The sequence below is a fragment of the Xyrauchen texanus genome, chromosome 15 (assembly GCF_025860055.1).
Source record: "Xyrauchen texanus isolate HMW12.3.18 chromosome 15, RBS_HiC_50CHRs, whole genome shotgun sequence".
Lineage (NCBI taxonomy): Eukaryota > Metazoa > Chordata > Actinopteri > Cypriniformes > Catostomidae > Xyrauchen > Xyrauchen texanus.
In genome coordinates this window covers 32,812,017-32,826,155 of record NC_068290.1, presented here as the reverse complement: position 1 = coordinate 32,826,155, position 14,139 = coordinate 32,812,017, and the positions used below count along the sequence as shown (strand labels likewise).

Sequence of the window (14,139 nt, the reverse complement as noted above, 5' to 3'; positions counted from 1 at the left end):
GTTTTTAAAAGTGCTTTATAAATAAAGGTTGACTAGACTTTATTCTCGATATTTGAGGATGAGGGGATGTCACAGTGGTATCTGCAGCTGTATGGTATGTACCATGAGCGCCCTGATTGATCTGAGAATTGTTTTTCCTTTGTGAATATTACAGCAATCATGAAACTCATGTCAAGTTAAAAATAACTTCAACTGTTAAAAAACCACCTTGAGACACCTGTGTTTTGCTCTTTTACTCTTGCTGTGTGTTACAACCCCAATGTCTCATATGACATGCTAAAAACTTTTGTCATTTAGTGAATACATTTTTTAAAGTGTAATATCGCCCCAAATGGAACATTTATGGTGTTTTACTACACAGAAGAATTATCTGTTCTTCAGCTGACCGAAGAGATGTTTTAAACCCATGTCCTGTGTTACCACAATCTTTAGTGCCTGTGCTTATCTCAATTTGGTGCCTAGATATGACTCTGTCCCTCCTTTGTGTTAGTCTATGGTATTTTCTATGGAATTAATCACAAGTTTCATGGCAAATTGTAATAATTAGTGTAAGGTGTTTGTTAAAATCCTTAACCCTAAGGACGAGCAATAGTACTAGTTATGTTTTTTCTAAGCAAACCCCAATAATTAACACTTTCCCTATCAAGAAATGCCACACTAACACCATCTTTATTGATTATCGTCAGTAATTAAACTCATATTTCTTCTCCTGACCTGTTACTATATCTCCTCCTTCTCTCCCTAAATCTCTATATCAATCCCACCCTATTTTTCTCCCTCCTTCCCTCCATGCCTCCTGCTCTGTGAGACGTGCCCCTCCTCACTGGTGCATATATATATATGATTGCATTGTTTTGTTCATATGGGAATGCTTTACAGACGTGCTGTCTGTATCTGTGAAAAGAGTTGCTCCGCTGCCTCCTTTCACATCTATACATCCGTGTGCCTTCTTTTGAGTCACACATACCAACCACCCACCCCTCACGGGTCCCTTCCGCTCGAGTCTTCTACACAGGACGCCCCTGTCCAAGCGAATCCTCCACACCCCGCCTAGAAAGCCCGTCCCTTTGTTCCCTCTCAATTTGCATGTTAATTATCACAGGCTGGATGGTTCCAGTCATAAACATGGTGCCATAAAGAATGTTTTAAAACTTTTGCAATTGCCATACCAGTGCTTCTATAGCAGTAAATAGTAGACCACATAAACACGTAAATGTAAATGCATCTATAGATAGTTAAATAGATGCTGGAATGAGAGACAATTCAGTATGCCAATAGATGTTATGTATGCCAAATGAACACTCAATGGATGTCCATAATTTGGGGATACTTTTGGGTGCTTTTTTAAGCTTTAAAGTGAGTCAATGACTATGTTTAAATGGACACCAGAAAGCGGGTTATTGCAAGAAAGCATTGTTCCGCTTTACATGCACTGTTTAAGTGGTGTACTCTTTACGCCTGTACTGTATACATGCTGCTCGGTCAGTAAGCAGCTTTCTCCACAGCAACGTTATTTCCCTAGATTTGTTAAACCACTTTCTCTTAATCCCTCATACGACATAAGGAAATCAGTGTTCTCAATTCCATTACGTTTCAGAACGCTGCTTTCTGCAAAAACCCTGGAATAACTCTCTTTCTTAAGTGCATGTAAACGTCGTCACTGTCAACTGTCATTATATAGAGAAGAATATTTTTCTTTTAAGTTCTGCATAAGAAAGATCAGATGTATGGATTTTGAAGCACATGAATATAAGTCAATTATAACCGAATTTTACGTTTTGGGTGAACTATTCCTTTAAACATTTCAAAATTAATTATTTGCAGAAGCTGCCTTGCAAGCACTGTAACAAAAGTGATAAAAAGGCCAAAAATGTTAAAAAAGTAAAAGCCACTTCTCCTCAGCTTGGAGTTTAAAGTGCTCTCTTGGCTGTAATCAGATGCCAAAAATGCTATTTGCATAAGTTTAGTCAGCTGATTTGCCACAGAGTAATAAAACTGTCAGTTTTATGCAGTAGTCTCATTGCTGCTGAGTCAGTTTGTACTGTGTTCTACACTGAATGCTGAGCATTGACTGTAGGCGGACCTTGAGCAGCAGTACGAAATCATTCATCTCAGAGATGTCCAGCTCACTCCCAGTCTCTCCTCATGTGCCTCTACCTGAATAACACGGCAGATTGACACATTAATGATTTTACTGTAAAAACAAGCTTTCAAAATTCCAGCTTACATTTTCTCATTACAGTAGAACTGTTGGACATCAATGCAGCCTCATATTATAACAGGAAAAGTTGATGATTCATTTTTGTATATACTCTCTACAGAAGGTATTTGGATCTTTAAGAACATTAACAGTCTCTCTCTCTTCACCTTTTTATGTCTTCTTCCTGTTACACCTGAAAGACAAATATGAAGTTCTTCAGAGCTTCCATCTTTGACTATACAGTTACTCTTGTTCTCCTGTCTGTAGGCCAGTGCCTGTTTAAACATAATTTTAAAGATGTTGTTATAGGGAACTATTTTATGCTTCCGTGGAGTGTGTTTGATATTCAAACAGAGGCTCATTTATGTCTTTAATACCTGCCTGTTTGTGCTTTACAAATCATCAGGCGTTTTTGTCTGATCGAGCCAGCCCAAACCCTTGTCTAAGACACTTCTTTTCTGAAAAACAGTCATTCTGGTGCCTGGATTTGTAGTCATGCTTAAGGCACGCTGGTTGGGAACATTGGATTTGTAAATTGGAAGTTTGAGCCCTGTGTAATAATTTTTAAAGAGAGAGAGAGATCAACCCAAACATGAACATTCTGTCATCATTTACTCACCCTCATGTCTTTTGAAACCTGTATGACTTTCTTTTTTCTTTGCTTCCAGGTTTGGAATGGCATGGGAGTGAGTAAATGATAACAACATTTTCATTCATGACACTTATTTGTATTAGCACCCTCTGCTGGTGCTTTGCTTTGCAGCAGGCCAGGTGCACGTACATTTCATTTACTCAATGTTTTGGTAAATGGATTTAAATCAAGTTCTTAAGCGTTGGGACAGAACTGCGTCTTAGGAGAAATTTGCCAAAAATATGGTCGATACTGCCGTTTTGTTATGCTGACAAGTCCTGTTCAATTTAATCACAGCTCGTTTGAGAGGAATAGACCAGTTTGTCTGGTTTAAAAAAGACTGTTTGGGTACAGACTGGGGACAGTGATGCACATCCCAAACACACACTCACACACTCACACACTCACTCACTCACTCACTCACTCACTCACTCACTCACTCACTCCTTCACCCTTACAGTCAACATGTAATCAAAATTCAGCCTACTTACTTTCTTAGTGCACATTGTGAACGATTCATCAGTGGACATTATTCCAAACATAAAACATTTTGGATTGATGATTAGTAACGTTAAAACACGGTTTGATATGTTAACATTAGTTAACTTGAACTAACAATGAACAAACGTATATGTACAGGGTTGGGAGGGTTATTTTGAAATGTATTCCACTATATTTATAGATCAGTGATTCCACTACAGATTACAGAATACATGATGTCAAATATAATTTGTAAAGTATTCTGTTAGATTACTCAAGGTCAGTAACATATTCTAAATACTTTGGATTACTTCTTCAGCACTGGTAGATTTTTTTACTTGTTTTGACTATAAAAACTCTGCCAGTACAATAAGACAAAATACACATGTTAAAAATACATTCTCTGAAAAACCTAAATATCTTAAACAAGATCTATAAACTCATCTTGTTTTAAGGATGTTTAGATAATTTTACCTGAAAACAATAAAACAAATTATTATAAAGAATATGATTTTTGCTCTAATATCAAAGGTTTTATTAGAAAAGTCGAAATTATGATCCAACATGAATTTTCTTGATAGAAATATAATCGTGTCTTGTGTTTACACAAGGTTTATTTCTATTTCTTCTGCTCTTCTGCTCAAACTCAAAAGGATTAAATAATAAATGAAACAAATGACAATAAAATGCAAAGTAATCTCTTGTAACTGTATTGTAATTACCAATGATTTAAATTGTAACTGTAGTGGAATGTTACTTATATTTTGTATTTTAAATATGTAATCCCGTTACATGTATTCCGTTACTCCCCAATATATATGAGGATAATAGGGTTACCAAACTGATTTTTCAAAAGTTAATTCAAATAATTACACACATCCAAAATTACCCAGAAATTCAAATCACCATTCATTTCATTCATCAGGTTATTAGTGTGTATTATGAAAGCACAATAAAAGTACAGGTTTTAAATGATAGTCTTTCTGACTTCATTGACAGTTTCTTTAAGGCTGAATGCAAGAGACAGTCAGAAGTGAGTCATGTGAAAAAGCCCAAGCACCTTGTCCCTATGGCGTGACTGCTCAACCTCCCCCACTCTCAACCTCCCCATGCCTAAAGTGTGTGTGTGTGTGTGTGTGTGTGTGTGTGTGTGTGTGTGTGTGTGTGTGTGTGTGTGTGTGTGTGTGTGTGTGCATATGTGTGTGTATGAATCTTACCTCTCCAGCATCTCTAAGCAGAGAAGGGGCTTACCTGTATCTATTAATACAAAGGGATCAGCTGATTACCTGTTGGGTTTTCACAAAAAGTTCTTGCAAAGGGTAACAGCAACTCAGCCTTTGGGTCAGGAGAGGAGAATAGAACAGAATAGAATAGAATCTATATCAACAAATGACTAGGAAAATCTTCACATGATGTTGCAATAGAACTGTACTATTATCATTACACTGTGTTTGATGGAGATTTTAGTACATTATTGTATAATAGAAAAACTGTTTTGTTGTGTTAATTGTGAACAATATCCATCTTAGAGCTTGTTTTGAATAACAAAAATAGGGGAAAGAAGGGGGAGAAACCATGTTAGGTTTTTCTTTAGATTGACTACTTTTCTATTAAGTTAAAGGGATACTTCATCCAAAAATTGAACTTCATTAAATGTACATCATTTAGTCAGCCTCATGTTATTCGAGACCTGTACGACTTACTTTCTTCTGTGGAACACAAAGGAAGATGCTAAGCAGTATATGAGCCTCAGTCCTGATTCACTGGTATTTGCCTCTGTTTTTAATACAGTGAAAGTGAATGGTGACTAAGACTGTCATTCTGCTTAACATCTCCAAACCCATTTTGAACAACATGAGGGTAAGTTAAGGAAATGAAATCGTTGGCACAACAAGGGCAGTTATATATCAAATACAGGTGTTTCTTTCTGCACGTGTATTTTGTGTCGTCTCTGTGACAGAATGTTGGATTTTTGTCAGTACTACTGAAGGTATACATTAAAATATACATTAAAATAATGATGCTAAATACCAAACTGAAAGTACTGAAAAGGAATCTTGATGATTGAACCAGATATTTTGCCATCTTGTCAGAATTATTTGAAGTAGTATCCATCACATACATTGATGAGGACACATCCCCAAATATTTAGATTAGATGGTTAATATAGGTTTTCCGTTGAGCTTTTTTCAAACTTTTACAGTTACCCCTTTCAGTCCTGAATATTTGGTTACATCCTTGGCTTAAGCTGTTAATACAATTTGTACAAAGTTTACATTTGACCAACTACAAGTCAAATTCAAGTCTTCAGTAAAAAAACACAAGGTATAACTATTTTGCAGGTTTTTATCTCTCAGTTAAAATTTGTATTAAAGCACCTTTCTTTTTTTTTTCTTCTTTTGTTTTTTTTTGCAATTTAAAAATTTGTCTAGTTACAAAATGTGTTTGACTCGTACATGCTTGCAGTGCATTACGCTGAGTGTATTAAAGCTTAGAGCGCCCTCTAGTGTTGGGAAGTTGAAGTGCACCACAGCAGTAAATGTACTGCAGGGCTATTCAACAAGTGGGCTGGATGGAAATAATGTCACGGTATTTAATCCTATGTCTCTTCCTTGTCTCGTGCCTTGTTCTTAGTGTGTGTTGTGTGGGTGCGTGAATGTGTGGGCGTGTTGTTTGTACCATGATTAGCGCTCTGCCGCAATCACTCCTCTCACCAGCTGTTACTCATTCCCATTCCCTTTAAATTCTCACCACTCTCTCATCTCCTTGTCAGATCGTTGTTTGTGATGTCCGGTGTTGTTCGCTCTTCAGAGTTCCAGTCCAGTTCTCTCGTTGTCCCTGTTTCGGTGTCCTGTTTGCTGTTACCCGGATTCGCCGTGTCTGTTCAACACTTCTCTTCACTCTTCTCACCACGATCATCTGACCATTGGAGACTCTGCGCCACTAGACCATCACCCCGGACTTTTCCCCTATCTTCTCAATTTGACTGTCAATAAACTAATTGTCAACTTGCAACTTGCTTCCTAGCTTCATTACGTTACAGAACGATCTGACCACAAGATGGAAGCAGCGAGTAACAATTCAGACAGCCTAGAAGAATTACGTGATGAACAGCAGACTTCGTATGGAGAACCAGGAGAAGAATCTCAATGACACGGCTCACGCTGTCCAGGCTCTAGTGGCGCAGGTGTCCGGACTCACCCAGCAAATTCAACTTCTGCGAGCTCCCACTGCGCCACCCGCACCGCTGATTCCTCAACCACCACCAGCGCCCCCTCCCAGTCGGAGCCCGCCTACCGGTTCCAGAGCTATATTCAGGTGAACCTAATGTTTGCCGAGCTTTTCTAACACGATGCTCAATGCATTTTTCTTTACAACCCAGAACATTCTGTGATGAAAGAACCAAGGTCGCTTTTGTCCTGACGCTACTTTCTGGGAGAGCGGCCCTTTGGGGAACGGCGGTGTGGGAGAATCAAGATGAATGCTGCACCTCTTTTCAAGCACTCTCCGCGGAGATGAAGCGAGTTTTCGACCGTGCTGTCTCCGGTAGAGAGGCAGCCAGAGTGCTGGCCGACTTGCGTCAGGGGAGAGATCTGTATCAGACTTTTCTATCGAGTTCGGACGCTAGCGGCGGAGAGCCAATGGAGCGAGGCGCAGTGGGACATGTTCCTGCATGGGCTGGCTGATCGCGTCCAAAAGGAGATATACGCCATGGATCTCCCCACCAAGCTAAACGATTTGATCGCCTTGGCGCTTAGAGTGGGCGCAAGGTTATCCAGAATGGAACAGCGAGTACAAACCAACCGCCCCTTGAGAGGATTAGGCGGTCAATGTTCTGGAGGCGGGGCGCGTTCAGCCCCGTCTGTGATCCCGAGCCCATGCAGGTGGGTCGAGCCCGGCTTTCCGGGAGGAGAAGGAAAGGCGGAGATCCCAGGGACTGTGTTTGTACTGTGGTGGTGCTGGACATTTTGCCTACAACTGTCCTTTAAAAGGATCCGCCCGATAGCAAGTATGAGGCTACTATCGGGTGGGATCTCCGCCGAGAAGACCTCATCCACATCTACCCTCCTTCCGGTAAGTCTTCAATGGTCTAATCACCGTCCACGACTGTCGAGCACTTCTGGATTCTGGGGCGAAGGAAATTTCATGGACTACACTTTTGCACTCAACCACCAAGTCCCCTCAAGTCTCTCACTCACCGGATCGCTGTTCACGCCCTCAATGGCCAGAAACTTCCCACCATTTCCCTAGCCACTGAAGACATCACTCTCGTCACGTCAGGCAATCACACCGAGACCATCTCCTTCTACATACTGGACACTCCTCTTGCCCCCATCGTCCTTGGTCATCCCTGGCTCACCCATCACAACCCTAAAGTGGACTGGCAGTCTAAGTCTGTGTCAGCGTGGAGCACTCAATGTCATAAGTCTTGTCTTGTTTCTGCCTGTTAGTCTGTTTTTGTCCCTGTTTTTCAGGAAGAGGCGGTGGATTTATCTAGCGTGCCCGTGAGTACCTGGACCTGAAGGAGGTGTTCAGTAAGTCTCGGTGGCTTCTCTCCCTCCACATCGTCCCTATGACTGTGCCATAGAGTTATTGCCAGGTACATCTCCGCCTAAGGGCAAGTTATATTCACTCTCGATTCCGAGAGGGAGGCTATGGAGAAATATATTTCTGATTCTCTAGCTAATGGATTCATCCGCCCTTCCTCTTCTCCAGCGGGGCGGGATTCTTTTTGTGGGGAAGAAGGATGGATCTCTGCGACCTTGCATTGATTACAGGGGCTGAACAACATCACGGTAAAGAATACTTATCCTCTACCGTTGATGTCTTCAGCTTTTGAGAGGTTGCAGGGAGCATCTATCTTCACGAAATTGGATTTACGTAATGCTTATCATTTGGTCCGCATCAGGGAGGGATGAATGGAAAACCGCTTTTAACACCCCAGGGGTCACTTTGAATACTTGGTCATGCCGTTCGACTTGTCCAACTCCCCAGCGGTCTTCCAGGCACTTCGTCAATGGCGTGCTGCGAGACATGGTTGATCAGTTCATATATGTTTACCTGGATGACATATTGATTTTTCTTCTTCTCTCCAGGAACATGTGCAGCACGTCCGGCTAGTGCTTCAGAGATTGCTAGAGAATGGGCTTTTTGTCAAAGCGGAGAAATCGCTTTTCATGCACAGTCTGTTCCTTTCTTAGGGTACATCGTGTCGGTTGAGGGAATGCGCATGGATCCTGAGAAGATCAAGGCTGTGGTAGATTGGCCAAGTCCAGAGTCTCGTAAGGCCCTACTGAGATTCCTGGGGTTCGCCAATTTCTACCGGCGTTTCATTCGCAATTTCAGTCAACTAGCCACACCTCTGACCGCCCTGACCTCCCCAGAACAGCGTTCAGGTGGTCAGAGCGCAGCTGAGCTGCGTTTGCCAAACTGAAAGGTTGCTTTGTTTCAGCCCCCATCCTGATAACCCCTGATCCATCACGTCAGTTACGTGGTGGAGGTCGATGCATCAGAGGTGGGGGTAGAGCGAGTGCTATCCCAGCGTTCTCCTTCAGGCGACAAGATACACCCTTGCGCGTTTTTTCTCATCAGCTTGTCCTCGGCGAGCGTAATTATGACATTGGTAACAGAGAGTTGTTGGCAGTCAAGTTAGCTTTGGAGGAATGACGCCACTGGTTGGAGGGTTCGGGGTACCTTTTATCGTCTGGACCGATCACAAGAATTTGGAATATATTCAGCACAGCTAAAGATTAAACTCCAGGCAGGCTCGGTGGGCTCTTTTTTCGGTCGTTTTGATTTTACTCTCTCGTACCGCCCGGGTTCCAAGAACATCAAACCCGATTCTTTATCACGTATTTTTGATCACTCCGAGCGCCGTCTACTCCGAGTGCATTTTACCAGAGACTCTATTCATCTCTACACTCACATGGGAGATCGAATCGAAGGTCAAGACGGCCTTAGAAGGGTAGCGCCCGGCTCGGTGCCCACCGAACCGTTTGTTTGTGCCGGAGGGTTCACGGTCCAGCGTTATTCAGTGGGGACATTGTTCTAATGTGGCTTGTCATCCAGGAGTTAATCGAACTAAGTTTTTAGTCAAGCAACGATTCTGGTGGCCTTTGATGGTTCAGTGGCGTTCACAGTTTTGTTTTGGCTTGCTCAGTCTGCGCCACTGGTAAGAGTTCCAATCGACCCCCAGGCGGGTTACTTCAACCGCTGCGGTGCCATCGAGACCCTGGTCCCATATCGCTCTAGATTTTATCACCGCCCTCCCACCCTCACAGGGACACACGGTAGTTTTAACCGTGGTGGACCGGTTCTCGGCGGCCCACTTCATTCCCTTGCCCAAATTACCCTCTGCCAAGGAGACAGCGGTGATTGTCATTGACCACGTCTTTCGGCTACATGGCCTCCCGACAGATGTGGTCTCTGACAGAGGACCCCAATTTGTGTCCAAATTTTGGCGAGAATTTTGTAAATTACTGGGGCGACTGTTAGTCTGTCCTCAGGGTTTCATCCCCAGAGCAATGGTCAATCTGAGCGAGCCAACCAGGATCTGGAGAGAACGTTACGATGTTTGGTATCCAAGAATCCTTCCTCATGGAGTCAGCAACTGTCTTTTGTTGAGTACGCCCACAACACGTTACCAGTATCATCCACGGGCCTATCTCCGTTTGAGTGTAGTGTAGGTTACCAGCCACCTATTTTTCCTAGTCTGGAATCCGAGTCGCGGTCCCTCCGCTCACGCCTTCGTCCAGAGGTGTCACCGCACTTGGACTAGGGCCCGGAGACTCTACTCCAAGTGGGGTCACGCACCAAGGCCAAAGCTGATCGCCACCGGTCTAGGCCTCCCGTATACGTCGTTGGTCAAAAGTGTGGCTTTCTACTAAGAACATTCCTCTACGTTCCGTATCTAATAAACTTGCACCTAAATTTATTGGCCCGTTCGCTGTCACCAAGATCGTTAGTCCGGTGGCAGTCCGCCTCAACCTTCCTCCAGCGTACAGGAGAATTCACCCCGTATTTCATGTATCCAAAATAAAACCCGTCTTTTATTCCCGCATTAACCCGCCGGTTCGGTTCCCCCGCCGCGACTCGTAGACGGGAACCTACTTATTCGGTCAACCGTATTCTGGACTCAAGACGGAGGGGACGCGGATTTCAGTACCTGGTGGACTGGGAAGGTTACGGTCCGGAGGAGAGAGGTTGGGTACCGGCCAGAGACATTCTGGATCACTCCCTTATCGATGACTACAATCGGCAGGTAAGGGAGCCTGGGAACGCCAGGAGGCGTTCCTAGGGGAGGGTACTGTCACGGTATTTAATCCTATGTCTCTTCCTTGTCTCGTGCCTTGTTCTTAGTGTGTGTTGTGTGGGTGCGTGAATGTGTGGGCGTGTTGTTTGTACCATGATTAGCGCTCTGCCGCAATCACTCCTCTCACCAGCTGTTACTCATTCCCATTCCCTTTAAATTCTCACCACTCTCTCATCTCCTTGTCAGATCGTTGTTTGTGATGTCCGGTGTTGTTCGCTCTTCAGAGTTCCAGTCCAGTTCTCTCGTTGTCCCTGTTTCGTGTCCTGTTTGCTGTTACCCGGATTCGCCGTGTCTGTTCAACACTTCTCTTCACTCTTCTCACCACGATCATCTGACCATTGGAGACTCTATGCCACTAGACCATCACCCGGACTTTTCCCCTATCTTCTCAATTTGACTGTCAATAAACTAATTGTCAACTTGCAACTTGCTTCCTAGCTTCATTACGTTACAAATAAATCTTCGGGGCACGTGGGCCAAGCCATAATAATTTGTTATTGAAAAGCTTCTGTATACAGATATCATGTTATAACAGTAGTTTGTTATAGATTCAATTATTTAAACTTTTGACTTCTCAAATCAAATTGCATGACCAAATGAATGAATAGAACTATTCTGTTTCTCTGAATTCACGCTTGTCCATGATTTTATGTATTTAATCTTCATCTTTCGTCAAAATGACGGTTCATGAATATTTGTAATGCAACCTATAAAAGCGTCTAAAAACACTGTGCTTCTGCACTAAACACTGCAAAAACATTAAGATGTGGCATGTTTACACAAAACAATTGAAAACAGCATCAACAGTCCCTGACAACTGACAACCTCACACTGGCCACTGAACATTTCAAGTGGAATGCATTTGGCGGGACAACTGGATGAAGGTGTGATAAACACCACTAGTTGACCAACAAACTCAATTTGTGTGCAGATGCACTCACAGTTAGTGTGTTTAAAAATAATGAAAGAAAGAAAGTGAAACTAAATAAGAAGTGTTTTCTGTGTTTCTGTCTCTGTCAGAGGATGATGTGGATCTGGAGACGCTGGTGAATGACATGAACTCTTCTTTCGAGAGTCTGTGCTCTTCCAGCAGTGTGACAATGGTATCCACTCCCCTGCAACACAACGGTCAGCTACAACGGCCCAACTATCTCACACAAGCTCAGCCCACCTCCCCAAACCAGAGACTGAAGCGGTCCCAGCCCATGCACATCCTCGCAGTCAGGTACAAACCCATCACAAATATAGACACATACAGTGAGGTCCAAATTTCTGAGACCACATTGAAATTCAAACAAAGTTTTGGATTTTTAAACACAAACACAAAGAAATGCTAAATAAAGATGCAATACATTATTTCAGATTCAAAGCAAATTTGTGACAACACACACACACACACACACACACACACAGAGCACATTTTGCTCAAAGAAACACCCAAAAAGAGTGCAAATTATGTTAAAACTTTACAGATCAAAGATCTTTCAGAAAATAAATTGCCAAAACAGAACACATACTCTTAGATCTTGTTCATCTTGCATGCTTTCTTTGTCTCCAAGAGTGGCACTATTGTTATTCCATTGCTCTGTTGTTCTGAAGCCTCTGAGAATAAATGGTTTCTATTTGGTTGGCGTGTTTTTCCCTCAGCTGCGGATCAGAACAGGAAGTTGAGAGCGTAACGAGCTCATGAACGAGGGTTCACTCAAGCAAAGGTTAATTTAGAGGTTACTGTTCAGACTAACTCTGAACTCCATATCACACACTCCCTCATGCTCTGAAACCTACAGCGTGTGTGTGTGTGTGTGTGTGTGTGTGTGTGTGTTTATGTGTGTGGGTTTCGGTTCTTCTCTGAAGTGCTCACTTCAAAAGGATTCCCTGTCTATTACCAGCCTCAAAAATGGCCAAAAATGCTAACGGTTGCCCAAAGACGCAAAACACTTCAAGTCTGACAGTAATTCCCTCAGCGAAAGCCTACGAAATTTGAGAAACAAGGTTCTTTGTATATTTTATGTCTGTAATATAAGCCTAATTCTGAAATTGTGCCTTATTTCTCCAGAAGACTTCAGGAAGAGGAGCAACAGTACCGAACGTCCTCTCTACCTGCCATCCCCAACCCCTTTCCCGAGCTCTGCAGCCCTGCCAGTTCTCCTACGCTCAGCTCCGGCTCCTTACCTCAATGTCAGCCCACAGGCAAATATGTAAGAGACCCTTTGTTCTTATTCACTTCTTTACAAAAAAAAAAATATTCTGTCATTATGTTCTCACCCCCATGTTGTTCCAAAATATTTTTTTCCATATTTACTGTGGAACACAAAAGGAGAAATTTTAAAGAATCTTCATGCAGCTCTTTTCCATAAAATGACAATAATAAGTTTAAAAAAAGGGGAAAAAACATACCATAAAAACAATATGTGACTTGTGCACTATTATTAAAGTCTTCTGAATCAATACGATAGAATGGGATGTAAGGGATAATGTGCAGTCAGCCTGTTGTTATCATAAAATAAACCCCTGACAGGGTGAAGGGGTTTAATTGGCGAAAAGTGACTGACTGTACATTATCCCACTTATTACATGGTTACTAACCAAATAAATAAGAAAATGGCTGAACAGCTGATTTGGACCTCTGATTTGCATCAGAGATATGTTGGTGTTTATTTTGTGAAAATGACCATCTGACTGCTCATTTTCCAGCTTTTACAAAGACTACTTGAAAAAAAAAAATTGGCCATGAAACACTGAATGAGGTGAAATTATTTTATTAGCTCACTTGTAGAGATTGCACAGTGATATGAGAAGTAGAAGCAATACCTTGATAACCGGTCTGATATTACTTAATTTCCTGCATGTGCGGTTGTTTCACAGACATATCAGACCACTAGATGGCACCACTGACCAATCACAATCGAGCCGTTTTATAATGAAATTTAAGTTGTAATTCTGCCTATTTTAAGAAGGAGGTGCATAATGCTCAACTTTGAGAGGTGTAAAAATGAATGACGTTTGGCATCAATGATGTAAAATCTGGTGCAGTGTGTGTTCAGTCTGTTCCTCACACAAAACTATCAAAGGAAGACTTGTAACATAGTGCATAAGGCATACCGATTACTTTATGGTACTTTTATGGTGTTTCGAACTGCGGGTATATGGAACAAAGCTGCATAAAGATTCATCAGAATGTATCCTCTTTTGTTCCACTGAAAAAATAATTGCATATGGGTTTGAAAAGACATGAGGTTGAGTGAATGATGACAGAATTTTCATTTTTGGATGAACTATTCCTTTAATCTTTCTCTATGTTTGCTTTCTGTCACCTTGAAAGCCCACTGGAAGACTTTTTTTTGACAGGAAAATGTCAGATTTTGCTGATAAAGGCTTTTCATTATGGCATATTTGGATATTTAAGACTTTGGGCGACATGGGTGTTCTTGTAATTTTCAGTGTGCTAAAATACAGATTGGATATGTAGTGTATTGCTTTAGCATGTGTCCAGACACTGGTTTCCTGAGAGATGTG

At 42.1% G+C, this 14,139-nt stretch overlaps 1 protein-coding gene across 3 annotated transcripts in view; it reads left to right on the top strand.

The window, feature by feature from the left end:
* The window catches only part of LOC127655796 (growth factor receptor-bound protein 10-like), a 120,909-nt gene that overhangs the window by 63,522 nt on the left and 43,248 nt on the right, over positions 1–14,139 (top strand). For 2 of the 3 annotated variants that reach the window (XM_052143773.1, XM_052143772.1), the window contains exons 4-5: positions 11,644–11,848; positions 12,680–12,821. In XM_052143773.1, the coding sequence (XP_051999733.1) occupies positions 11,644–11,848; positions 12,680–12,821 (347 nt within the window). The remainder of the gene's footprint in view (positions 1–11,643; positions 11,849–12,679; positions 12,822–14,139) is intronic. The other variant, XM_052143774.1, reaches the window with a different exon arrangement.